Source organism: Halichoeres trimaculatus, unplaced genomic scaffold (assembly GCF_033239565.1).
Source record: "Halichoeres trimaculatus isolate MK-OKI-2021-1 unplaced genomic scaffold, fHalTri1.1 fHalTri1_scaffold_8, whole genome shotgun sequence".
In the NCBI taxonomy this organism is placed as follows: domain Eukaryota; kingdom Metazoa; phylum Chordata; class Actinopteri; order Labriformes; family Labridae; genus Halichoeres; species Halichoeres trimaculatus.
Genome location: NW_027437186.1, coordinates 14,565,666 through 14,593,385, shown reverse-complemented (window position 1 = coordinate 14,593,385; position 27,720 = coordinate 14,565,666). Strand labels below are relative to the sequence as shown.

The window sequence follows — 27,720 nt, the reverse complement described above, 5'->3', positions numbered from 1 at the left end:
GCTTGGTTGGATGTTTAATCAAAGTTTTATCTCATCGGCACTAGGGCTGCAGCTATCGAATATTTTAGTAATCGAGTATTGTACTGAAAATCCCATCGATTAATCGAGTAATTGGATAAAATACATTTTTGCTTTTCAAATGAAAATTTTTCTCTTTGAGAAATAGAATTTTCTGATACAGCATGTCAATAAGAGCACTTGCTTTGGTAGCTCTAAAATTTGTAAACACACTTTGACACATTTTTTGTGCCTTGTACATCTCATCAAATGTTGCGGACCCAAATGGCACCCGTTTCGTAGAATGACCCATTAGTCTCCAAACTCCAGAAAAGAAGCTAGATTTGTTGCTAGTTGCTATTTTGTATAAGAGGTAGCTTGAGGGGTCTGAAAACTCTCTTAATATGTCCTCAGCTGTATTTGAAATACCACTTTTTGATCTTTTTTTGAAATTAAACGATTCTTTGAGGCAGAGAAAATTACTAACCATCTAGATCAACAGATGTTCCAGCTGGTATTTGTCAGGGCTTTACACAAAAAGAGGAAAACATTAAAACGGTCTACATACGGTCTACGACTGTATTGGTTTTTCAAAAACCAATACAGTCATTGCTTGCGTCACAAGTCCTGAAAATCCAGAGTAAAGTCAGACTAGAGTCAGAATCCTGGACTCGTGTAACAAAACAAAGTTGTAAAGTGATTAATGTGCATAACTGAGTGTTTGAGGAGTGTTAATCTTTACTACCACTCAGCAGTCTCTGTAGTTGGCAGAGTTTTTATTTTACTGTAATCAGAAACTCTGCAGCTGGTCATAAATTCCTCAAACACTGCGATGAATACTTTACAGGTCTCTGTAGAGAGTGCTTGATGCACCTTCACTTTTTTGAGACCTCATTTCACTTTGTGTTCACACTTTAAAATTGATTAAAGAGCAGATGCATCCATTCTCTTTCGTTGTAAAGTCATTCATTTTCAACATTTACAGTCTACAGATTTATCCAACATCATTTGAGTTTTACTCTGTGACTGTCTTTTTTAGTATGAATCTGTGTTTTTGCACTTTCTGTATTTCTGGACTTCTTTCCTCAGCTCCTTCTTCATCACACACAGTAACACACACTCACACAGATGAGCACACTGGACCACCTATATAGTTGTGTGGACCGTGCTCGGCTCTGTGGCCTGGCTGAAGTTTCCAAGACGACACGGTGGATGAAACCATCCGGCCTCCCTGCATGGAGTCCAGTCTGCAACCAGACCACCCACCCACCCACGCGTACACACTCTCACACACTGTGCTCTCTGCTACAGTTACAAACATTTTTTAGTTTTTATATTTTTGTGCCCCTGGGGAAAAGTTGTCTGAGCTTGAGCTATTCCAGTTTCCACTCCTTCTCACTGGGATCAGGCCAGTCTAGACTGCTGTGGCTCCACTGCAGCAGATGAGGCAGAAAATGACTTCTCAAAAATCCATCGGCAAAGCTTGACGCTGTGGCTGCAGCGATGACTGCAGGTTAAAAATGACTGACAGCAGATAAAGGCAGGAACCTGACTAGCTGGGGGTAAAGAGGGCGGGGCTTATCATTAAACTTCCTGTGCCTGGGAAACGTGTCAGAGTGTTGCTGTTCCCACAGAAAGCGGGGACACTATCAGCGCTGCAGTTTCCTGGACTGCAGAGGAGGAGGTGTGTGTTCTGGGTTTGTGGTGTACACATGTGTGTCGGGGTGTTTTTTTCCATTACCTGGTTCCCATATTCTATCAGCAGAGAAGGGAAGGCAAAGGGGTCAGGGAAATGAGGGAGTAGGAGGGGGTGGTTGTTGTTCAGCAGGGGCCTGGATCACAAGCTTTATCTCCACTTGGAGCTGCTGCTGCTGCACCAAAACAGACAACTCCAGTGACAGATTTTGTGCTGGATCTCTAAGTGTTAACTACACTTTTATAAGAAGGAGCCACCAGGTGATAAGTGACTTAAACCATGGATATATGTACGCTGTGTTCCCCCTGTAGAGCCTTTACCATTCACTGTTTGGGGAGGCTAACTGGTTGAACTGGGAGTGTTGGAAACCCTCATGGCTATGATTTATGATCTTGATGTTGTTTTTATGGTCTGAGTGTGTTTGTTTTATGACTCAGCTGTAGGACAAAGGAAACCTTGTGCCTGTGATGGATAGACCCGTTCCTATAGCGACAGAGTGATTAAAATCACCTCAAGGGAACGTCGTTGTACCACTTTATGGCTTTACTGCTGGCTGACCTGGCTCAACGTCTGTGTGTCTCTGTCTGGCGTGGATATGGCGGCTGATTGTGTAAGCAGTTGGTGTTTGATGTGTTGCATGGTTCAAACCCGTGTTGCCCTTGTGGATGCTGGGTAATTTATGCTGCTGTAACCTAATAAATGGCGAGGGGGAACTGATGAAGTCCATGTTCCTCCTCCAGGTTGAAGCTGCAGCTGCTCAGCGGATCTGTTTGCCTCTTATGAAATTAGACTTTGCTGCTGCCCACTCTGTCTCACACACAAACAAATATGAAGAGGGTGTGTGTGTCTGTGTCTGTTTGTGGAAATAAGAAGCACTGTAAGAGTTCAGCTCACTCTGAGACCAGGGGACAAAAAACCTAAAGCTTCCAGTACATGGCTCTAAAAAGCTTTGTGATGACATATTTGATCACAACTCTGGTGTCTTTTCTGAGTGAAAATAGTAGCCTGGAATTGGAACACAAAATAATCACTGATAAAAGTCAAAACACTGTTCTTTTTAAAAAAATTGTGAATATTTTGGTGGTTTTCTTTACTCATCTTAAAAGTGAACTAAATGTTTTTTGGGTTATTGAAAATAAACGAACTGTTTGAAAACATCAAACTTCAGGAGAAAGTGACATTGTATACTATTTGTGGACATTTTAGAGACCAACATCTTGAAGTTATAACAGAAATAATTAACATAAACTTACAATGAAGGTGATTGTAATATGTCTTATGAAAAGCAAGAAAAACATTGATAAACTTGCTCTGGATTAGAGCTGAAACGATTCCTCGAATGATTCGAGGTACTCGATTACAAAAATTACTTGAGTAATTTTCTCCGCCTCGAGAAATCATTTAATTTAAAAAAAGATCAGAGTGGTATTTCAAATAGAGCTGAGGCTATATTAAGAGAGTTTTCAAACCCCTCAAGCTACCTCTTATACAAAATAGCAACTAGCAACAAATCTAGCTTCTTTTCTGGAGTTTGGAGACGAATGGGTCATTCTACGCGATGGGTGCCATTTGGGTCCGCAACATTTGATGAGATGTACAAGGCACAAAAAATGTGTCAAAGTGTGTTTACAAATTTTGGAGCTACCAAAGCAAGTTCTCTTATTGACATGCTGTATCAGAAAATTCTATTTCTTAAAGAGAAAAAAATTCATTTTATAAATAACTGCTCTGAAACTAAACAAAAATGTATTTTATCCAATTACTCGATTAATCGATGGGATTTTCAGTAGAATACTCGAATACTAAAATATTCGATAGCTGCAGCCCTACTCTGGATTTTAATCTGTGCACATATCTTGCCTCACAATCATCTTAATCAAAGTCTTATTCAGTTCAAGTATTATTCAGACGATTGTATGCTGTTGTCCTATTAAACCCACACATTTTCACATAGTGTACTTTTAAACCCAGATGGATTTTAGATCGTCCAGTCACCCTGTTAATGTAGACAAATACTTATGTATTGAATCAGCAATCAGTAGAATGTGAGAGAAGGGTGCAATGTAAATTTTGGAGGCCGTTTACACAACGGTTTTAGGGTGAAATGCAAAAGTATTGTTGCGCTTCCGCCTAGTGTTTACAGGGGAATGGTGTTTCAGTTGACCTAAAACACAAACTTTTGAAAATGGCCTCCAGAGTGGAATTTTTTTGCTGAATCTGCTGACTGTCTTTCAATAAAATGAGCATCTGTTGCTCCACTTCTGCTCTTAGTATTCACCAATACACCAGATGATTGGCTCAACTCTACTTCAGTGGAGATCTTCCTAAAGCTGCTTCTGGACAAGGTAGTTATAGCGCCAACTACAGGCCTGGCATGCTTGTTACAGCGTTTTCAGTCCCTCAGTGTTCCCATGTAAAAGCAGAGTTTTTTCTCTGCGTTTTAGCATTTCTTGGATAAAACGTTGTCGTGTAAACAGGGCTTTATATGAAACCGGGAAAAACATCCAGCAAAGGACCTCGTCACTAGGGCTGCACAATATATCATTTCAACATCATCATCGTTTTCATCACTCAATTCAATTTCTCCAACATGGAATAATTAACACCCACTGGAGAAGTTTCTTCCGTTTCTCTCAGGTAGCTCAGAGTTCACTCTTATCAACAGAGTCTTTTCTAGCTTTTTACCAAAGCATAATCCAAGGTTAAATTTTGGATCAAATAAAGAATGATAAGGAAGAAGAAGATGCAGGGATGAAGAGGCCCGCAGCGCTGCTCACCGTGGCTCAGGGTATTCTGGGTATTCTTATGCTAATCCATTGCTGTGGATGAGGCGCAGAGCAGCCAAGCAAACAATGGCAGTGGAGCCAGAAAGTCTGGCCTGCAGTCTCCCAGGCCCTGAAAGGCATGTCGGGCAGGGCGCCGACGCCAACGGGAGGCTGCTGCAGCACCCAGAGGCCCGCCTGCAAGGAGGGGCCCCTGGAGGGGATGGGGAATGGGGCCAAGATTGGGGAGGGGGGGCAACAAATGAAGAATGGAGGGAAGGTAATATGAGAGAAAGAGAAGTAAGTGAGAAAAATGAGGGAAGGAGGGAAAGGAGACTGAACAGAAGAGGCAGAACTGAGGGGTGCAAGAGGATACCATCATGTGAAGGAAAGAGAAAAACATGTTGGAGCGTTACCTCTCTTGTAAGGTGGTGCTTTCTGTGGTTTTTAGAGATGACAGAGTCAATAAGAAGAAATTAATTGATCCATTTAAGATGTCTATATGCACAACAGACCCACCCATATGTTCAAGTCCTATCACTGCAGTGCGTTTTAGGTGGAATAATGGCTGTAGACAGTTGTATAAAAACACACCAGTACGTGAGGGTCATGTAATCAAATGATATGCAGGACACTTGAAGGCTCTCAAGCTCACTGCTTATTTTGAATCATACTGTTAAGACATGTAAGGACAAATTTGTTTTCAACTTTAACTTTTAAAAATTTGCTTCCTTCCTTTGTCAGAACAATGCATCTTTGATCTTTGTACAAAACAAGACAATCAAAGGAGTCACTTTGAGCTCTCAGAAACTTTAGTCAACGTTTATCATTGATATTTTATAGACTTAGAGATTAGTCAACAAATACTCGAAGAACTGAGAAGCAGGGATTAAAATGTAATACACAAAAACAAACCTTGCTGCTTTTCGCCTCGGCTGTCCTGTTAGTATTCTCCTCCCTCCCCAGCACAGATCTGGATCTCCCTCATTACTGCATTTATTTGTAGAGCTCAGGAGCTGTCGGAGATCACTGCTCCTCCAATCAGGCCTCCGAGTAGTTTATTTAGTCTGCCGCCATTCTTCCAGAGCAGGAAACTGAGACACATTAAGGCTTGATTATTGATGTCTGGCCCTTCATGCTGGAGTCCGTCCTGGGATCGAGGTGGGGGGAAATGAAAGGGATGGATTATTAATGCAGGTAACCCCCATTACCCTGAGCAAGGCAAAGTGTCATTTTACAGCCTTTAACGGTTCTTTAAGGAGCAGTGAAGGTACTGAATCACATCTATACATAAAGCTTTTCCCATCACCCATATATGAGTTACATATTAGTGTTATCTGAAAGTATTTTGTGTTGGTGTAAGGAAAACTCTGGAATCACATCCATACCTAACAAATGTGGACAGCAAACAGTACAGAAGTTTCTTAACAAGCAATTTTTAGTTCTACATCTGTCCAGGTTGAAAGAGTTTCTTTCCTGTAGAATAGATAGTTTAAATGTTGAATATTAATGACAGTGCACATCATTATCAATAATATGTCTTTGTGTTAAGGTTTAATTTTATGCAGCTAATTGAGAATCTATATAAATTAGATTCTGTATACAGGAAAAAAAATCAGCAAAATATGCTGTTTGTAAGATGGAACAACACATTTGCTTGATCAAGTATACACAACTGCATTTGCAAACGTAGTCATTATTCCAAAAAAATACAGTAATTGGCATATATCTGAATAACTCTTACATGTCTGTTATCTTTGAACTAGGGTGTAAAAATGTTTGGTTTTAGTTTATTTTTTTTTTCTAAAATGGTACCTCATGGGTACTCCTGCACTTTTGCAGTGGACACATGAGGAATTATGGCTGTTTTATCTTAAAATGCTAAAACGCTTTTGGTAGATCTCCACCAGCAGGGGCCTGGATCACAAGCCAGTAGCTGGTCATCTGGTGTATTGGTGAATACTTAGGACACGGTCACACTGCCTAAGCACGCTTCAGCTCTAAAGCACGTTTGAAATGGCCAGTGTGACCGCAACTGTACCGTGCTCAAGCACGATTCCCTTCCGTGCTTCGGCACGCTTCGAAGAGGTGGGCTTCGGCACGGTTTACTTCATGCACGAGCACGAGCACGTGGACAGCGCGTGCAATCCATTAGGTATAATCACCGCGAGCGCATCTCCCCACAGTCATTTTAAACAAAGCGGGGGCGTTAGAGGGCTGTGTCGGGCAAAAACGACTTAATATAAGTCCAAAAGTCTCTACAGTTGTAGCAGTGCTCTCTGTGTCTCGTTGTGCTGACTCTGATGAGATCGTGCTTCATGTAAACAGATGCTTCACGATGATGTAGGCTGGCTGTGCACGTGTCTGATACCCGCTAAAGTCTGGTTCATATAGGGGTAGTGTGACCGCTGGCCGTACTCTCCAGCTGGGGATCGGCGCTGCAGGGGGTCAATCGTGCTTAAGCACGGCACGTTTTGGATGGCCAGTGTGACCGCGTCCTTAAAGGATTCCTCTGAAAACGCTGTCTTACTGTTTATACAGCAACGGTGTCTGCAGCATTTCAGAAAAATTCCACTCTGGAGGCTGTTTTCAAAAGTTTGCGCTTAGGTCGGCTAAAACGCCATTTCTGTTTAAACCTGAGGCTAAAATGCAACAGTAATTTTGCGCTTCACCCTAAAACTGTTGTCGTGTAGACGGCCATTAAGTCAAACTTCATTTAGGTTTATTTTTCAACACAGTTGCAGCATGTTGAGGTCCCATCTCTGTGAAAACAACTGACTTATTTAAAACCTTTAGAACTAGGCAGTTTCTAGAGAAGGACAATCAGAAACACGATTGAAAAATGTCTAAAAATTGATCTAGGTTGAAGCTTTTTTAAGTCAAACTTTTAGCCCAGTTAGGTGCTGAGTTATTTCTGATGGTTATCCTTGTGGACACAGAACCTCTGTCCCTGTTTGTGCCTTACTCTCAGTCAAAGTGGCTGAAGGGTTCCCATGAGCTGTGGTCATTAAAGTCACAGATCCTGGTAATAATAAAAGAAATCCCTGAGTGTTTCCTTACTGGATCTGCCACAGTCATGGCAGAGTAATATCATTTTACATAACTGTTTTTATGGCTGCTACCTCTCCAGCCAAATGAAAAGTTATTATATCCAGAAGCACCAAGCTTCTATAAAAGCCTCTGAAGAGCTCTCTTTCTTCTACAAGTCTTAACATACTGCTTGGGTTTCTATCCCACCAGATTTCCCAGCGTCCCTGGAGCAGTATGACCCAAAATTCCTTCCCCTTGAGGGGGGTGCAGTTATGGCTCAGTGGTTCCCTATAAGAGCGGTTTATTCCGTACAGGTGGGACCTCTAACAATACCTCCTTTCATGCCCGACATGCTGAATGTTCCTCCTCCAAGACTCTGATGTCACTTCAGGCTAGCCAGAGCAGCTACGCTACATTAACCGCTGTTAGCTGAGGGGGAACGCAGAGGAGGGAGACAGGACGTCAGAGGACAAAGGAGTGTGTACAGAAAGTACTCAAGCTTGATCTCGCTGAAGTCGTAAACATGAGACTGGCCTGACGAAAAGTTCTGAAATAAATTAACTCCTGATAACTGGTTCCTTCTCATATAAGTCATACCCATTCATGAATCAGTGCTTAAGATTGTCCATTGTTGGTGATGTAACAGAGATTTATCCAATAAAAATGCTCCAATTTAGAGGCATTTTTGAGGGTTGTTCCTTTGAATAGACTGAAGAAGATACAACACTAACAATGGACACTGTTTACCATATCTGGATGTTTGGTTGACAGCTTTGCAGAGAGCACTTTCTGCAGATCAGGATGAATTTTAAAGATGTAAGGGTGGAGATCCTGTGCTTGCCTGGGGGACTGAGAGGCCGTCTGTGTAATCACAACTTCTGGTTTAGGTTTAAGTCTGACTGTGAAGCTTCATGGCTTTTCATACCAATCTCACTCTTCATTTCCTGTCAGCTGTGTCCTGTCTGACCTGCACATTCTTGCATATTTATCCAAAGGAAAGCACCAAAACAACAATGTTAAAATCAGCCAATCGCTAGTTCATTGTTTAACTATTTTCTTGAATGTATCTAAGTATCCTCGTTACAATATTCCAATCATCGGCGAATAGGAAGCAGTGACTGTTTTGCTTTAAATGCTCATTTCTACCACCTATTGTGGTATCTGTAGAAGGGACAGCAAATATGGTAGTAAAGCAAAGAACTGACAACTAAAATAGAGCTCTGCTCAACATTAAGGCTATCACTCAGCCCACTCGCTTGTGATGAATTTCAGTATCTCTTACAAGCTGCATTCACAGACTCGTCTACTCTGACTTCTTCTCTGCTAAGTTTTATTTCGAGGCTAGTAGCTGAGAGAAGACAACATTTTAGTGTCTTTACTTTTCAAACAGAAGACAAATAATCAGCTGCTGATTTGCAGATCTGTGAGTCCTAGATGGTCTGACTTGGCTTATATGTTACAGATGAAGCACTTGATATCTACAGAACATGAGTCTGCAGAAACAGAACTCTGGTATCTGTGTGTAGGAGATCTCTGTACCCTCCTCTGGTAGAAGAAGGAGTTTGTTGTTCCAGTGAGAAGCAGACCTCAGGATCACAGACAAGTTTAAACTTGAGGAGGAGGGGGTAAAGTGAAAGTTACATGACACCCTTAGTGTGTGGAGAATCCTGCTCTTTGAGAGGATTTTTACCTCTGTTGTTTTTCCTCTTAGGATGAGTATTTCACTTCTCTGTGAGTTTACACTGTTTGGACAGCTCGCATTTCTACAGTTTTCAAGGGTTTGAGCTGCAAGTGAGTCTTCATCATATCAACGGTCTGTGTGTGTGTGTGTGTGTTTGAATCTGTCATACCTTGTGTTTTCAAAGGGAAGTAGATGTGTTTGGTGATTTGCGAAGGGTGTGTGTTTGTGAGAGGGGGGAGTCAGCTTCCTGTCTTGGGGGCTCACAACAGACAGTCCTTCCTGAACGTGCCTTGTCTTGTCTTCCCTCGCTCCTGCCTGCCTCCCCCAGCCTGAGAGAGAGTGTGTGTGTGTGTGTGTGTGTGTGTGTGTGTGTGTGTGTGTGTGTGTGTGTGTGTGTGTGTGTGTGTGTGTGTGTGTGTGTATTATCTGCTGCTGCAGTTGTTGTTGTAGGTCTGTAAATGGAGCAAAGAGTCACAAACAAACTTCAGGGTTTATTGTGGCAGTGAGGTGAAGATATTTTCACGTACAGTTATCCACACACTGACGCCAAAACAGGCAAGTGTGTGTGTGTGTTTATGTGGCTCAGGTACACTCAAGGTCTGTCCTTCATTTACGACACTATTCCTAGCCTCCTCTTCTCTCTCTGTTTCGTCCTCTTCTTTACATTTCCTCTGACCTTTAAAGTGATACTCCGGGATGGAACAAGTTGGGTCCTATCACAAGGTTTAGGGCAGAAATTACCCCTACAGCAGTGATTTTGTGCAGCAGAAGCCCAGGGCGCACACACCAAACACCCCCTCCCTGCTCCTCTGCTGGTTTCCTCTGCACTCAGACAGGGCCATATTTTACTTGACCAAAAACACAAATAAACGGACTCCCACCAAAAAAATCTGATATCGGTCTGCTTTAAGAGATGTAAATTCTCTCTCATCTAGCTCAGTTAATCTCAATGTTCCAAACCAAGACAACTGGACTGTTCAGAGTTTGTCAAGGCGTTTCTCCTCTCATCCATGAGGCTTCATCAGCCTCATCAGCTTCAACCCAAACTACAGAAACAAATACGCATACACATGGCGACATTTTTAGACCGGAAAATTTGAGTTCATTTTATTTATTGGTCGATTAATTGATTTATTGACTATCGTCCCAGGCCTAATTATACATCATGCTCTTGTTGCCTACATGTGCTTGTGCTCATACATGAAGTGTATTGCGCCAAAACACACCTCTCCAAAGTGTGCCAAAGCCAAGTACTGTGTCCGAGCACGATGTGGAGCAGTCACATTGGCCAAATAAACTGGTCTTTAGGGTTAAAGCTTGCTAGGACACGGTACGGATGGCCGGTGTGATCACGCCCTCAAACATGTTCCTGACCTGCACTGTCTACTTGTGGTTGAAGAAAGCAGTATCTTGTCTTTTTGCCCTTTTTTTTAACCCAAACTTGCATCATCAGATAAGATAGCAGCTGTTTGCACATGAATGGGTTTTAATTAGCAGTGCAGTTCTCGATTGTAATCGGACGAATGCCGGAAAAGATCAAGTCCCAAAATGCCTCACTGCCAAGTTGTTGTATCAGTCTGATCCCTGTGTTCTCTTGTCAAAGACCATAACCAATCAACCTGGAATCAGATGTTTTTTGGGACAATCATTTAGTGACAATAACACAAAAAAAAGCTTTGTGGCAGTCTCACACAGTGTAACTTCTGTCGAGGCAATTAAACTGTTGGGACCCAATGTTCTTTCAGTAGTTTTATGATGTTTTTTGATCACACTCGTATCACAGGGCTTAAATGTAACAGCCGAAACTAAACTGTGGATATTTTAATCTATTCAAGAAAAGGCCAAACACACACACGGACACACACTTACTCTCACATTCTCTCATTCTTTAATTTGGTAGTTTCACACACACTCATCTCACAACAACTGTACACCCCCCCCCCCCCCACCCCCCACCCCCCACCCCCCCCCTTTACTCACACACTCGCTCTATGTCCAGTGTGTGTAGTTGTGTGTCTTTGTTCTGTGCCTTCTCAACCAGAGATGTGTGAAAAGTGGGTCACAGGTCGGACCTCTTTGTCCCCCCCAGGCAAATGAAAAGTGACAGAGACTGGCCGGGCACTGCCACTAATTCACTCTAACTCTCACACACACACGAACAAACGCACACACACACACACACTTCCATCCCTTTCGGCGCCCACTAATTGCGACATGCTGTTGCTAGCGCTGCGCAGGGCCAGTCCCTGTAATTGCAGAACATCCCTGGACAAATAATTTGGTAGTTAGTTGGACCGTCGGAGGCCAGCGCCGGGCCAATAGGGGTCACCAGGTCACAGCGCCCTGAAGACAAGGGAGGGAAAGAAAGATTCAGAGCAAAGTAACCAACAGACACTTCTTGTAGCCAGAAGTTTTAAAGCCAAGTGATTTTTATTCATCAATCAACCAGAATTTGATTTTAGCCCATGATAAACTTGTTTTAAATCTGTTTTTTTTTCTCATTTCTTCCAGGGTATGGGACCCAAAGAGCCTGTGAGACAGAAGAGGACCTGATATTGTGATACCAGCTGACCCCTATCTTCCCACCATCCCTTCTCTACCTTCACCAGCTGAACGTCTACCCCTCAAAGTCCTTATCTCCCCCTGCTTGATCCATCTTCCTCATCTTTCAAACCACTGCAGTGGATTTAGAGCTTTTTATCAGGACCCGAGTGTGTCCTCACAGTCCCAAAACCCTGAGCAGCTGACCCAGAATCTCCAAATACCAGAGCACGGCCCGTCTGGGCCCAGTTCCGGTCCAGTCTGAGTCATGACCTGCTGCAGGATGGCAGGGCTAACGTTCTGTTTGGCTGTGATAGCGGCATGTCTTGTGCTGACCCACAGAGTTGATGGTAAGAGTTTTTAAAGGGACTTTCCCACTTTTTTCTTTCACTAAAGCTCCTACCCCACACACAGTTTCTAATTGAAATGTGTGATAATTCATATTGCAGAAATGAATAACTGTGATCGTTGGTAAGGTAGTGCATGAAACATCCTTTTCTTACCCACCAGGATCATTTTTAGGTTGTAAATCAGGATGAGCTGCTGCAAGAACAAAGCAGGAAACATTCAGGATGATTCACTACAAGTTCACTGCTGTTGCTGGTGTTCTGACCAGTCTATCTGCTGGGTTCGGAAATGCTGCTGTGGCAAAAGAAATCAATAGCAGAGGTGGTCAGCCGGCATCAATTATTCATGTTTTCAGGTCACAAACTGGCGAATGCGTACTGTAAGAATAGAGTGAGCATGCTCTCTTGTATTAGGTGTTTCTCAATAAAATATCCACATTGAAAGATTCATGTTATATCACACTGCTGCTCTCTCCATATGGGAGCACGTTTTGATACTCTGTTACAAAATCCTAATTTTATATTTTAGAAGAAGTGTGTCTCACTGGTCTGATGGATCCTTGATCAAATTAGCTCCAGGTAATGAAAAAGGTTGAAAATCTTTTAATAGCCTCCTCTAATGTTTTACCACAGTAAACTCATATTCAAGTCATTATGTGAGATCACTGGAACTGATATTTAGTGAGTTGCCTCAATCTTCAGAGATTGTGCACACAAGCTGCTTCTGTAGCTCAACAAGAAATGATCTCAGGGGCTGAGAGGAACAGGAGACATTATTTCAGATTTAGATGTTGGTCATAGACTGTCATGATTATACCTTTGGTTTAACCTGGCTAACTATTTGGTTTGCAAAGAGTGAGATAAGCTGAACTTACAGACTGACATTAACATAAAAAGGCTCTCTTGTGTAATCAGCCCCCCTGCATGCACACAGATGAATATCAGCAACCAAAGGAGAGACCCAGACACCCCTCCCCCTACAAGAAATAAAGAGCCTCTGAGATCCATTTGTTTACATTGAAACACATGATTGACTATTGACGGGGTTATTAAAGTTCAAATCTGCAGGGTTTCAACAAATACTCTGGGAAGAATCCAGGTGGAAAAATGAGTTAGATCTCATTCAGAATAAATAGGCCTTTTCCCCCTTTCATTTTTATTATTTTTACAATAAGCCAGTCTTTACTACAAGGGCCCGCAGCACAATCTTTACAAGCACACAGAGATGTTTTCAGTTGTTGTCCTCACTGTGAAAAATGTGCCCAGAGTTATAAAACTTTGAACATGAAAGAGGTCACAGTCTGAGCAGCAAATCACAGACCTACAAACACGCAGAGTGGGTTGATAAGAGCAGGGCGGTGCTCAGCAAAGTGTTACTGACTGTGATTGACTCAAACTCTCTGATAACACACGAGAGCTTACACACACACACACACGGACACACTGAATTCTGAGAAAGGAAAAGAGAGATTTGTTTCATTTTTTGTACTTTTTACCCAAAGATATTTTTGTAAAAATCTGCAGGTGTTTTGTAAATAAACTCTGGTTCCCCTTTTTCTTTAAAACTACAGCTCTTTATTGTTAGTTTCAGAAAGCCAGAGTTGTAGCCTCCAAAAAGTTCCTGAGTTTCAGCACGCTTTCATGTACGGTGGCACAAAACAGCGGTTGTATCAGCCTCAGAATCTCTCCCTCTGTCCGGTGCTCCACTCCTCTCTGCAGGAAGCTGTTGAAATGATTGTTGCCGCTCTCACTTCCTCACTGCACATTAACTGTTTCCTGTATGGCACCATACGAGCTGTCAGTGGCACTAAAAGCTCCAAACAGCCATTGTTCTCCGGAAATATCCTTCAGTCCCTCTGGAGACTTATTCACCCTTTGAAACACTGTTTACTTCCCCTCTAAGGATTTATTTCTGCCACAGCTTGTGTAGACTGACCGACAAAGACATGTTTCATAATGCAGAGTTTCAGCTTTAATCCAAAGCAATTAAAAGATTGTAATTCATAAACAAAAAAAAAAATCACTTTTCTTATTACTTTCCCTTCTGATTCCCAATAACTGATATATTTTTGTTTGTGAAACATAAAAGCTAAAGAGAGAGAGAAGCTCCTTTCAATAGACATCTCGTTAAAGATGTTTTGTGGGTGCTACCTTTATAAAAAAAAGTTTTTTATGTTTGTTCAAGTCGAAAGCAAAATAATCCTTTTGATCTATCCACACATGCTGAAATTTGTTAGACAGCCCAGAAAAGTTTGAGACTGAGAGTGGTTTGAGACTGGTCCATCAGAGAGGTGACATAACTCGTGCAGGATGTTGTTTCAGGAGGCAGATTGAGTTCAGGATGTGTTGTCCTCTCCTGTCGACCTGCAGAAAGTGATGATGGTTGGTAACCAGAGAAAACCTGTCACACGTCTGTGTCCTGCTCTCACCAACAGACAGTTTTGTTTGTCCATTTTTTTGTTAATTTACAGTTGCTACCACAGCAGTTGTCATAGTTGACTAAAATCAATCAGGAAGTTGATTGCTTCCAGATTTAATGGATGATGAATTGATGACGTCTTTGAACCTTGTAATGCTCTAAAAAGACCCGACATCACTGTCCTGAGTTAAAATTCTGAGAAGGAGACAACTTGAATCCTTGCCTTCCTCAAACAAAACAGCCACTGTCCAAAGTCAGAGTCACAGTAGGAGTTTAACACTTTCTGCCTCTCACCTTGAAATCTATTCTTTACTCTTTTCTCCTCATCTCATTTTCTTCCTTCTTTTCTGCTGGTAAGCAGTGGAGCAACATTCCCCACACAATACATGAAAGCAATCACTTATCTCCCATGAATAAAGATATTTAATGACACGTCTACTCATAATGACGAAGGTTAAACAAAAAATCAAAACATGCTTGTCAGGGACTCTGCCGTCAACTAGTCCCTCAGCCAACATGCAGTTATAGTAATAATAGTAATAATAGTTATAATGAGAGTTTTAATAGCATGTTTGACAGTCAAGCAAAAGCCACCACATGTGGCTCCAGGCAGCCTGATTTTATAATTACACCTGAAACATTTTTCACTATGACTCATTCTCCTCACCTGCCCGACCTCAGAGGCTGTTTGTCCTTTTCTCCCTCTGTTTTCACCCTGTGTGTCCAAGGTCGGAGCGAGGAGGCGACACTGATCGTTCTCTCAGGGTTTCTCTGTGGTTGACAGCTGATCTGTCCTCCTTCTCCTCCCTCCTCTCCCCCGTTGTTTGCCTCTGTTTGGAGGAGCAGCAGCAGTGTTTCTGCAGCAGAAGGCGTCACTCGGGTTGTGTTGGTGATTCCCTGCAGGCCTCAGTGGAGTCGCAGCACACACCAGCTGCTCAGAGATGTTCGCTTAGGAACAATACTCTTGACTGTGGGGGCCGTTTTAGACATTGAAGAGTTTTTTAAAAACCAGTCTGTGGCCCTGAAGTTCCTAATTACACATTATTTGATCTTTTATGTTGACATAGGGATACAAATAATTTTACAAAACACATAACTGATAGTTATGAAAAAATGATCAGATTAATCCATGACAGAATCAGTTTTTGTCTGTTAGCTCAAATTGAGCTCTGCGGCAGAATCAACTCTGGTTGTTTTCCAAAACACCTGCTACTACAAGTGAATGTAATATGTATTGGCATACTGCATACTGCCAGCTGCTTTTGCATTTAGTATGTAGTACGACAGTTCTGTTGGGTCTGTTTTGTAGTATACTACTCTGGGTTTAAGTTTCAGAAGGCAGAGTTACAGCTGCTGATTTTTTTTCTTTTTAACCTTTATTGAAAAAAGTACAAAACAAACTATTGGTAGATCGCGACTACGGATGGGTACCGACCAAATTCTGTCAAAAGTACCAGGTACTGGTTCACAAAAAGTCAAAAGACCATGTTTAGGTACCTAAATGTATCTATGAGAATGTAACCTGACACGCCATACAGACAGTTTCATATATCCGCCACGGAAATATTTCACTAGTCCATCTGGGTAGCAGCTCTTCAGATTTGTTTTCAGAGGCGGGACTTTAAAAAAAATCCGCAGCTGGTGATTGGACGATCATTCTGATTAGCACACTCACCACGGACCAATCCACATCAAGCCACAGTATGACGTAGCTTATGTTTGCTGCTGCTGAGAAACAATAGACGAACAACTACAGGAACACGAGAAACAGTTGTGATAATGGCGTTAGACGACTGCTGCTGTTTTTGTGAAGTCAACTTAAGAATCAAAGGAACGCTGACAAGTACGAAAGTCTGCTGACGTCACGTCTGCTCCCACAGCTCCCGCCTCTCTTCACTGATTGGGCCGGTCAGAATTTAGCCGAGTGAAATTGTTGGTCATTGGAGCCTGGTAAGATGGACCTGCAGGAGTTCAGAAACTGTATCAGGCAGGTCCATCTGCTCTGCAAGGTTAGTGAGAGTGTGGAAAAGTAGGTGATTTCCCATGCTGAAAACGAACACAGCATTATAAGGTTATACATTGAAGAATAAATATGTAAAATAAAAAAAAATACATTTTATTATTAAACAAATTGATATTTTTTACCTCATTAACACAAAAATTGGTTCCGTTGAGTGCCATTACCTATTGCCAGGTACTAGGCATCGGTACCGTATTGTTTCAAATGTGAACGGTATCCATCCCTTATCGTGACATTTTAGTTATTTTGTTAATCATGCCACAGCAGAAACATCATATTTGATTTTTAATCTTAAACCAAAAAGTTATATTGTTTGTTTTTAAAAAAAACTTAAAGGGTTTGACTTTTTATTTTTACAACTGATGAAAAAACTACTTCCATATAATCCACGTAAGGTAATTGGTTTATATGGGCTTTAATAAATTTGTAGAAGTAAACACCTCTTTTACAACTAGATGTGACATTTACCAGTGTTTCTTTCTCATCACTTCACTTCTATCTCATAGATTGTCTAATGTTAGTGTTGTTGTTTTGTAGTCATAGTGCTGACTCATTCCAGGAGACAGCAGTACTTCACCAAAACCTGCCACCCGTGCATTGACAAACAGCATTAGTGCCGTGCATTGTGGGAAACAGTATGCCAGGTAGACTGGTCTATTGCATACTGAGAAATTTTCCTGGATTGGTAGGACACCTGGGGACTTTTGGCATACTGCAGATTTTGCAAGTTTTGGCATACTACCTACTACATACTGCTAAAATAGGCCAAAATAGTTAGCACTGCTAGTGTAGAAGGTGGTTTGGAAAACAGCCTCTGTCTTCACAAACTTCCTCAGGTCAAAATCAGCCAATGATCATGCTTATTCTGAACCATCCCACCATCATGGTTCTCTGTGTGAGAGCAGCTGACAGTCTGCAGACCACACTGACTGCTGGCCACATCATCAAACATCATCATCATCATCATCGTTTACGGTTCTCCTCAGATGTGTTGGCTACAGAGGATGAGAGATCAGAGCATTTCATCAGCTGGCTGCTGCTGTATGTAAATAAACAGTCAGTCTGAAGCAGCACTGTGACTTTAAGAGCACATGGAGAGAGTCTGATTACCCAGCATCCTCTCTGCCAGACCTCAGTCTCCACTCCGACTGCCGGCACAATTAAGTACACATGTGGATGGAGAGAAAAGCAGAGCAGCCATTTCCAGCCTTAACACACCCATCCCTCCTTCACTTCTCCCTTCTGTCTCTTTCCCTCACAAACTCCCAACTTTCAGCCAATCAGAGCAGTCCGTTACCTGAGAAGGAGGAGGGACGTATCTGTGAACATTTCAGAGCTAAACTCTGATTACACTGGCTCTGGGAGGTCAAAGGTCACTGTGTCTGTAAACAAAAGTGTTAGCATTGTAAAAGAAAAAAGGGGAACTTTGTTCATGCATGAAGACTTAAGATGTGTTCAGCGATAAGTAGTTTCTCAACCTCAGTTGTTGTTTCCATTTTTGATTCAGGTTTCAGGCAGTGAAATGAGGTGTCCTACATCTTTCCCAGCACTACACATCTGTTAACCAAACTGCTTCACTCCTCCAAAATGACGTGCACCAAAAGTTAAGAGCAGGGAATGGAGACTTCCCCTGTGTGCTCAAACCTTCATGAATATATCTGCTGTAGACTTTAACTTGTTGTCCTCAGTGTGATATTTGTGACAAGTGTAAACAGAGTCAAACATGAAGCTTTAATCTGAGAGAATAACTGTCCTCACTTCACAAAAACAGACATTGTAATTTAAGCCGTCTTGCATTGAAAAAAGGTCGTGTGCAGCTAGCTAGGAGCTAATTTGGTAGTTCTATGGAAACACAAGTTTGCACAGAAACAACAACCTGATGTTTTCTGACAGAGTGCAGCTCAGTCTGGATGAAGGGCTGGAATTCCAAAAAGTTGCAGCCTGGTGAGGACACAGTCTGTGTGTTGGGGAGGATTTAATGTGCAGACTCAGCTCAGTGTGCGGCAGACGTCACAGTGAGGAGTCTTCAGAGGATTTTCTGGTTTCTGTTTTTTTCTCTGTGTCAAACATGAGTCAGAGTCTGCGTTCCAGTCTGCAGAGTCACCGCAGATCTCTTCTAGATCCTCTGCTAGACTCGCTGAACCACAAGACCAGGAGTAACTGTGACAGGGACAGACAGACAGACAGACTGTCGTCATGGTGATCAGGCAGCTCAAAGTGTAGGTGTGCAGGTAGTTCATGTCCAGACATGACCGAGCATTCATGAACACCTCTGAGTGTTTTTACTCTGAGCTGCAGGGAAAGGGGGGGAGATGAGGAGATGGGAGGGAGAAAAGAAAAAGAGATGATATAGAAGTTGAAGTCCTGGATTTTAAAAAAAAAGGAAAGACAACAAAAAAATAATATCACAACAGAACAGAGCAGAGATAAACAGATCAGTAGGAGAAGGAAGATACAGCATGAAGGATTAAGACTTCTTCCTGTCTGAACTCTTTCTCTCTGTTCCTCTGACAAAAACACTTAGAGTATACAGTCTGTCTGAGGGAGCTGAATTTGGATGTTGCAAGAGAGGTTACAGAAACAATCAATACTGTTTGATTTAGGTGTACAGACAGTATAATGACATAACCTATGAGTAATGACAATGTGTGAATTCAAGTTATGTGTTTTATATCTGTTTGTTAATAATATTTTAAACTTGACCTTGCATTCAAGATTAAAAAAATGAAGGGATACAGTGAGCACATATTTATGATATAGATTCTTAAAAAAACCATCAATAATGTGAAAAAAGTAGAAAATATATATAGGATTTTTTTCTGAAACAGCTAAAATATGAGATAATGATGACACACTCACACTTGTTGAATATAAATAACCTGCTCTCCTTACATGGAGCTCTGTCTTCCTCTTCCTCCTCTCTGTCTGCCGTCCTGCTGATAGAGGAGGAATGTTTCACCTCCAGCAGGAGTCACTCTGATAAATCAGACCTGAAGTCTGTTCTTCAAGCTCCACTCAGTCCAGACTCCTGGACTTAGACCAGCTTTAAAATTCAGAGTCTTGATTAGATTCCCCCTCCACTGCAAACTCAAGATAAAACCCTTTTCTTTTATTGAAACGTGTCCAACAAAACTCCAAATGAGACACATTTAACTTAATTTTTTTTAAGTGCTTAGTTTGTGTTTTTCTGTCCAGCTGCAGGTCAGAATCCAGACCACGTTCTGCAGGGGACAGGGGTGAAACCTGAGGCACGGCGACCTGGTGAGGACTCAACCATTGCGCCTGAGGACGCCGCCCGTTTCCTCAGCTGCTACTGCTCAGGACACTGTCCTGAGGACGCAACCAACAACACCTGCCAGTGAGTAGAGAGGCACAGAGAGAAGGTTAACCACTGAAGCAAAAAAAAATTTTAATTAAAATGCTATTTCAGCATCTCAATATACTGTTCTTCTACTTTATTCCTCTTCTTCTTGATTATTTAATATACTCATTTGCTTCAGTAGTTTAATTCAGAAAGGGAAACTATTTTAAACATGTATTTCTTAGGTAACATTAGAAGTCTTTTCTTTGTTATTTAAATTAGCTCTCTAATTTGTTGTGATGCACCTGTAGTTTGATCAGCTGAACTGAGTTTAAATCATGTTCATTGATACACACATTTGTCTGTTTGTCTCTTCAGGACCAATGGTCAGTGTTTCGCGATCATTGAAGAGGATGAGCATGGTGAAGCCATCCTCACCTCTGGCTGCATGAAGTATGAGGGCTCACACTTCCAGTGCAAGGTGAAAACACACAAACTTTCACACAGCAGTTTTTTAAAATAGATTTTAAGTAAGTCAAATCAATACTTCAGCCACAGAGAGACAGTTTTTTGGGGGTCAGTTATCCTCCAATAAAGCCACAGACCTATTAACTAATTACACAAATATGAAATGACATTCAAAATGTTTCAAGATTCCTGGATTATTTTAAAATTATTGGTACTATTCAGATGAGAAAATTGTTAAAAAGGATTAAGAGTTAGAACAAGCCCTTCAGGCGCAGGTTGGATCACCACAGCCTCACAGCCCCAGAAACAAGTTAATCAGCTAAGTGTCAGCTCGATTTATTTGATTTTTGACGTCTCACACAGATACAACAAAATCAGAAAGGTAGTTTCTTTCCATGCCTAGTTTTTTACTTGTCTATTTTTGATGTTCTTACAAGTCTCTACTCAGAAACAAGTGTCACAGTCTTCCATGACCCATGGAAACCTTTAATTTTGGGTTTTTGTTAAAAATGTATAAATACAGAAGTGAGAAAAAAAAAAGTCCTGGGTTTCTAACAAATCTGACTCACTTTCTGTTTGACTGACAGGACTCTCCTAAAGCTCAGACCAGGAGAACCATCGAGTGCTGCAACACAGACTTCTGCAACAGAGACCTGCAACCCACCCTCCCCCCTCAGGCTCCTCCAGGTAACACCCCCCCCTCCTCTCAGTGATCAGGTGTTTATCTGGTGAATGTAGCCGTGAGTTAACCTTTTGGTCTGTCCTGTTTGCAGAGGGAAGCCCTCACTGGCTAGCCTTCCTCATCTCCATGATGGTCTGCTGCTGCACCCTGATCTGCGTCACTGTGGTCTGTTATTACAGGTATGACAGCACCTGTGCATCATTCTTCCTCAGACCTTCTCTCGTGATCCAAAGACCTTCACTAACATCGGTTATCACTGAGTTAGGGATCGTTGAATCTGCGTTCAACATGTTTACAGCAACCAAATGTTAAAGCTCCTGACTAACTATCCAGAAGAAGAAGTCTCAGAAAACATTCCTAACTCTTTATTATTTTGGTATTTCTGTTTAGATAAAGCCAGATAAAGTTCAGTTAATCTCTACTTGGATATTTTCATTCTGTTTTACTTGATGCGGTGTAAACAGCTGCAGACTCAAAGCTCAGTGACTCAGCCTGAATGACTTTAATGACTCAGAGCCTTTAAATTTGTACTTTCTCAGGTAGACATAACTGTATGTTGTAAGACAAGAGAATAACTGTCTTTCTCTGTTCAGATGTTTAACTCCGTGTCTGTGTTTGTGTGTGGAGCAGGTATAAGTCGCAGACTGAGCGCCAGTTGTATCACAAGGATCTGGAGCAGGAAGTTTTCATCCATGCTGGAGAGTCACTCAAAGACCTCATCCACCAATCACAAAGCTCAGGCAGTGGCTCAGGGCTCCCCCTGCTGGTAAGAACACTACACTACACCTTCAAACACACCACTTTGAAACATAAACAGATACATTTCTGATGTGTGTTTGGATTGACTGGAAAAACCTGGACCTATTCAAGATCAGAGGAACTTATAAAAACATTTCCTTTTTTTTTCATACATTGAATTTCATCATTGAGACTGCTGTGAGACTAATGAGGGAAAGAATAATGCTACTACTTCATGCAGACATTAAATTATAAGATACACCTAGACAAATGTAAAATAGTTGAGCAGTTTTTTGTCTTTTCTATGGAGAACAATATTTTTTATGTTTAACGTTGAATATCAAGATGTTTTCAAAGCAGACATAGCTGAAGTTTAAAAGAGTTAATTCTTGATCAGGCCCAAAAACAGTCAGATTAACCTGTTGGTGATTAACCTGCAGCAGACTTTTTGCTGATTTGAGTCTCTTTGTTTCTCATTCGCCTACATTCATAGTGCTCTGAGAGAAGAAACTGAAATAGGGTAATGTTTATAAACCTTTGCTGATCAGCTTTATTCATCCTTCTGTCTCTCTCGTGCTCAGGTGCAGCGGACTATTGCCAAGCAGATTCAGATGGTGCGTCAGATCGGGAAGGGGCGGTATGGTGAAGTGTGGCTGGGCCGCTGGAGGGGAGAGAAGGTGGCGGTCAAAGTCTTCTTCACTCGCGAAGAAGCAAGTTGGTTCAGAGAGACCGAGATCTACCAGACCGTCCTGATGAGACATGAAAATATCCTCGGTACTGATCACGTCCATATCCACTCTCATTCAGCCTGGTCATAGATGCTGCCCTTGTCTTAAAATAAAGGGATAAACATTTGGTTTTCCAACTTTTACATTATGAGCCTTGTTAGGATTGTAAAGGAATCTCTAAACAGGAGACACAATCTGAGTCTATTCAACTGCTGCTTCAACAATTTGTAAAACAGAGTGCTCTGTAAACGCAACCAGCTGCAGACTTCAGTGAAAGTGACAGTCTGGACTGTGAGTGGAGCATTTAAACCTTAAACCCCCAAGGACTCCAGAAGTGATCAATACAGTGATTGATTTTAGATTAAGTTGATTTAAACTAATGACAAAGAGCGTCAGCTGTGGTCTGTCAGGCTGTCGCGGCTCCATGACGACACTGATAAACTGAGATAGGATGAATGCTCTGACGGAGACTCAGGAACAGTGTGAAAGAGAGATAAGTAGCAATACTCAAACCACTTTTTTTAAATTGAGATTTGACCTGTCAATCATCTCTTCCTCCTGCAGGCTTCATTGCAGCTGACATTAAAGGCACGGGCGCATATACGCAGCTATTCCTCATCACAGACTATCACGAGAACGGCTCTCTGTACGATTATCTGAAGCTGACCACGCTCGACACTCAGTCTCTGCTGCGGCTGGCATACTCTGCCGCCTGTGGCCTCTGCCACCTGCACACAGAGATCTATGGCACACAGGGCAAGCCGGCTATCGCCCACCGAGACCTGAAGAGCAAAAACATCCTGATCAAGAAGAACGGCACCTGCTGCATCGCAGACCTCGGTCTCGCTGTGAAGTTCAACAGGTGAACAATGAATGAACTATGATGACAAATGATTTTACACTTACAAAGTAAAAAATCATTAAACCAAGAGCAATGGCTTATTTAACTTATTGGGCGAGTTATTATTGTATTGTATTAATTTCTGACAAGATATTCATAGATGTATTTTTTTGCTAAAGTACATTGTGTAATTATTTGAACTCTAATCCCTTGTTTGAAAGGCATCACAGCGTATCTGTTCCAGCTCTATGTGTAAAACTAAACCAATGATGCAGTGAATGATGATCCAAAAAGAGGAACTTGATTTGTTACTTGGAAATGTGAAAAAAAAAAAAAGATTTCGCTGTGAACTGAGACACTAAAGAGTGAACTACAATTGTCTTTTTCTGTAATGCCGCAGTGACACAAACGAGGTGGACGTCCCTCTGAGCACTCGGGTGGGAACGAGGCGCTACATGGCTCCTGAGGTTCTGGACGAAAGCCTCAACAAGAACCACTTCCAGGCTTACATCATGGCAGACATGTACAGCTACGGCCTCGTCATCTGGGAGATGGCCCGACGCTGCGTCACTGGAGGTACATACACACATACACACACACATGCAAAAGAAAGAAGTTTAAAGTTAAACCAAACCAAAAGATTTCAGATCTCAGATGATCTGTAAATGACAAGAATATGGATTAAGTAACTACTGTAATGCATCTGTCCTCCTCCTGTTCAGGAAACAAATGTGTGCGTTGTGTTCTCAGGTGAGTTAACACAGATGTTTGTTCTCTCTGCTCAGGTATTGTGGAGGACTACCAGCTGCCCTACTATGAGATGGTGCCTTCTGACCCCTCCTATGAGGACATGCTGGAGGTGGTGTGTGTCAAAGGACTTCGGCCCACAGTGTCCAACCGCTGGAACAGTGACGAGGTGAGACTCTCCTCTAGTCATTACTCCTCTTTTTACTCCCCAGGCTGTGTTGAGCTGAAGGCTAATGTGTCTCCAGGTTTGATGCTCGACAGGTTCAGCGTTGTCCTTTGAAGTCCACCTTTAAAGTCACCACACTGTAGCTCTGTCATGTTGTAAAAGTTAAAAGTGTTCTGTGTCATTGTATAAAAATCATCTCTCTGTGTGATAAACTGCCAGAAAAAGTCAAACTTGTTCAGTTTGTTGCGTTAGACGAGCTCCTGTCCTCAGAGTGATGTTCCTCTGACGTTGTTATTAAACAAGTTGTTTGTTGCCACAGTGCCTTCGAGCCATGCTAAAGCTGATGTCAGAGTGTTGGGCTCACAACCCGGCCTCCCGCCTCACCATCCTCAGAGTGAAGAAGACGCTCGCCAAGATGGTGGAGTCCCAGGACATCAAGATCTGACGACCCTCATCCTCATCTTCGTCCCATCAACGCCGTCAGATTCACCTGAACCCTGAACACTCTCAGCCGGAGCCGTTTGATCCGGATCAGACCGCATTGACTTGTCCAGCCTCAGTTAACCTTCATCAGGAGGAGGAGGAAGGAGAGGAGATTAAAGGACCTGTCTGAGGGCTGAACTGTGGACCTCCCCCTCCTCCTCCTCTTCCTCCATCTTTAGTGTGTCTGTGGCCTGAAAATAAAACATGGAGTCCTTCCTCCTGCCCCTCCTCTGCCTCCTCCTGGCTTATAGGTGGTAAGACGGCCAGTTTGACGCTTTCTGTGAAAGCCAAACGAGACAGTTATTTTTAAAGACGACTTCTTCTGGAGGGGAAAGGAGTCACCTGACGCCTGTCAGGAAAACCCCGGAAAAGATTCAGAAACAAGTTCTCTTTTTGTTTAAGGACCCAGCTGGCCCAGCCTTCATCCACTTCTGCCTGTTTCAAATGCCAACTGACTGTTGCTGTTGTTACTTTCTCTTCAGGACTGAGTTCTCCTGCCATATTGAAATATATCTCCACTCTGAAAGTAGAGTTAATTATAAAGAAAAATAAGGTACTATTATAATATGTGAATTTTAATGTGTAAATAAATGTTATCATTGGATGCCGTGCCTACTCATAAGAAGATTTGAAAAACCAGAACACTATGCTGCAGTGGTGTCGACGTCCAGCCGGCCTCAGGAGAGGAAGGGGTCGCATTGGAGACGTCTCCCGTCCTGTCTGTCTGTCTGTCTCTCTGTCTGTCTGTCCACATGGTGGTTTATGTCTGTTGGCTGTCTAAAAGAGGGGGAACTGCTCTGTATATCATTGAGTTCAACCTCAGTGGGTGGGGCCAGAGGACCAAGAACTGCATATCAGACTGTTGTTTAGAAACAAACCAGGATCCACAAGTCGGTTCCTTTGATGCCAAAAAGATCAGAGTTAAAACAGAACAATGAAAGGCTGAACAGATTTTTATTACATTAAACAAAAATAGACATTTTAATTTGAAAGAAATGATAAGTGTGTAAGCAGAACGTTCACCATCATGTTTTTTTACCTTTTTAAAAAACATTTAGCAATTTAAAGAAATAACATGTCGGAATAGAAATAATTGATTTCAAGTTTGTTCTGATTGACTGTGCTCAGGATACGAATCTCTTTTTAGAAGCACAGTAACCAAAAGTTGATAAGTATTTCCTCAAATACTAATGGATCACCAGATCCCTTTTTAATCTGGTTTTGCTTGTGCCCTGGAAGATGAAGTTGGTAATGTATTAACGTCAGAGCTGTGGATTTCATCCCTGTTGCCCCTGAGAAACACACTGAGCCCCAAATTTCTCCTGATGTTCAAGCTGGAGTAGTTTGATCAGACAGAGTTTGAATCTCCACTCAGAATGATTTTACTTTGAAAATAATATTCTTGATTTGCTTGTACAGATTTTTCAGCTTATGGATTTTGTATCTACAGCTTGGAAAGTTCAGGCACCAAACCATGCTTGATGTTTAGTGGCTGTTCTGCCTCAGCTCTGCCAACAACACACATCGGCTAATATAACACTATTTCTTTTCCAGGGGCGTAATTTGTTTTACTGATATGAAGGTCAACTGTGGCTCCTCCCACTAAGGTTAACGTTCTTGGTTCTCACATGTTGTAAAACTGGGTGTACTGTCTAGATGACTCTTTACTTCCATTTTGCTCTTCCTACAGCATTCAAACCTGTGAACTATTTCAGATGCAAACTTTCTTCTTAGAGAAATTTGGGAAAAGGATAAGGTGATGTTAGCTTGGTTTGGCTCAAAGACTTGGACCCAGCTGAAGGTGTTTAAGTTACACCATTGGAAAATAAGAAAACACTCGTCTCAGCTCAGCTAGTGGTTTGGTCCTTTGACTCCAGTTTTTGTGCTAAGCTAGGCTAAACAGCTTAATCCTCTCTGTTCCAGACACAAGAAATGTTGTGCTGTTCCTTTAAGTCTGGAGTTTTCTCTCCTCCTGTGCATGTGTCGGCCCAGTGTGTGAGTGCGGTGTGTTTGTGTGTGAATGAGTGAAGCTAACTGTTCATACATTAGCTATTTAAGAGCAGTAACTTGTTTTGTGTGTTTCTCTGTAATGAGTATGCAAAAACCAACTCCCCCATATAGGAATAATCTCTAATATGTAAATCTTTAATGTTTTATTTTTTGGTGTTGTTTTGTACAGCATCTGGTTCGGTGCCTTATGAGTTTACCAAGGAAATGAAAAACTGTATACAGTCTGTCCAATGTAACAATTTTTAAGTAAATAACCTTATTTTAGTACACAAAATCACTGTTCTCTCTACTTCTTTACCTGCTGCTGGTTTGAGTTCGTCGGTTCAGAAACGTGTCTGCCCAGAGGAGACACATAGACGACACATTCATTCATTTGGATTTTAAAGAATAAGCCCAAAATCAGAGTTTGAGTGTAAATTTAATCAGACTTCTGTTTTTGATCATTACTAATTAATTTAATGCTATAAACTTGAGACCCTGTAGCTTAAAACGATTTTAATAAGTTAACTCAGTGTTACATTTACCTTTACCTTTTGACAGTTTGGGTCACAGTTTGCTGTTTCTCCTCGAACGGAAAGTAATGGTGTTTAAAATTCATGTAGCTTTGGTTGAGGTGATACTGGCTGTCTTTGAGGAGCGCTCCACCTGCTGGACAAACGGTGGTACTACATTTGATAAACTAAAGCGTCTGAAACCAGAACACCTCAATTCAGACCATTTTATACATCTACAGATATTTAACACAGCCACAGGAGTGGAAACAATTAGAGATAATTATATTTTGAGTGAACAACTTGCAGGAAAGGGGCACTGGTAAAAGAGCGAAACAACTAAACAACTTCAGCAACTCTCTTCACATCAAGGAAACTTTAACCGAGCTGCTCTTGAATGCTGAACAACATGTGTTTAGACCAGAAAAATCTCTTTTTCCTCAGTTATTTTTCAGGGCTTTTATGCCTTTAATTGGAAAGGAGAGGGGACTGTGGAAAGAGGAGGAGAGTGGGGAGTGACATGTAGGAAAGAGGCCACAGGCCGGACCTGAATCCAGGCCGCCTCTGCAGGG

At 41.9% G+C, this 27,720-nt stretch overlaps 1 protein-coding gene across 1 annotated transcript in view; it reads left to right on the top strand.

Annotated features, from left to right (window-relative positions):
* LOC141794904 (bone morphogenetic protein receptor type-1A-like) overlaps positions 1-26,921 on the top strand; it is a 53,688-nt gene extending 26,767 nt beyond the window's left edge. Inside the window, exons 3-13 of the mRNA XM_074675527.1 lie at positions 11,678-12,057; positions 19,689-19,851; positions 20,173-20,275; positions 20,850-20,949; positions 21,036-21,123; positions 21,575-21,710; positions 22,264-22,456; positions 22,975-23,272; positions 23,652-23,827; positions 24,037-24,167; positions 24,484-26,921. Coding sequence (XP_074531628.1) covers positions 11,976-12,057; positions 19,689-19,851; positions 20,173-20,275; positions 20,850-20,949; positions 21,036-21,123; positions 21,575-21,710; positions 22,264-22,456; positions 22,975-23,272; positions 23,652-23,827; positions 24,037-24,167; positions 24,484-24,609 — 1,596 coding nt within the window. The 5' untranslated portion in view covers positions 11,678-11,975 and the 3' untranslated portion in view covers positions 24,610-26,921. The remainder of the gene's footprint in view (positions 1-11,677; positions 12,058-19,688; positions 19,852-20,172; positions 20,276-20,849; positions 20,950-21,035; positions 21,124-21,574; positions 21,711-22,263; positions 22,457-22,974; positions 23,273-23,651; positions 23,828-24,036; positions 24,168-24,483) is intronic.
* Positions 26,922-27,720: the final 799 nt, after the last annotated feature.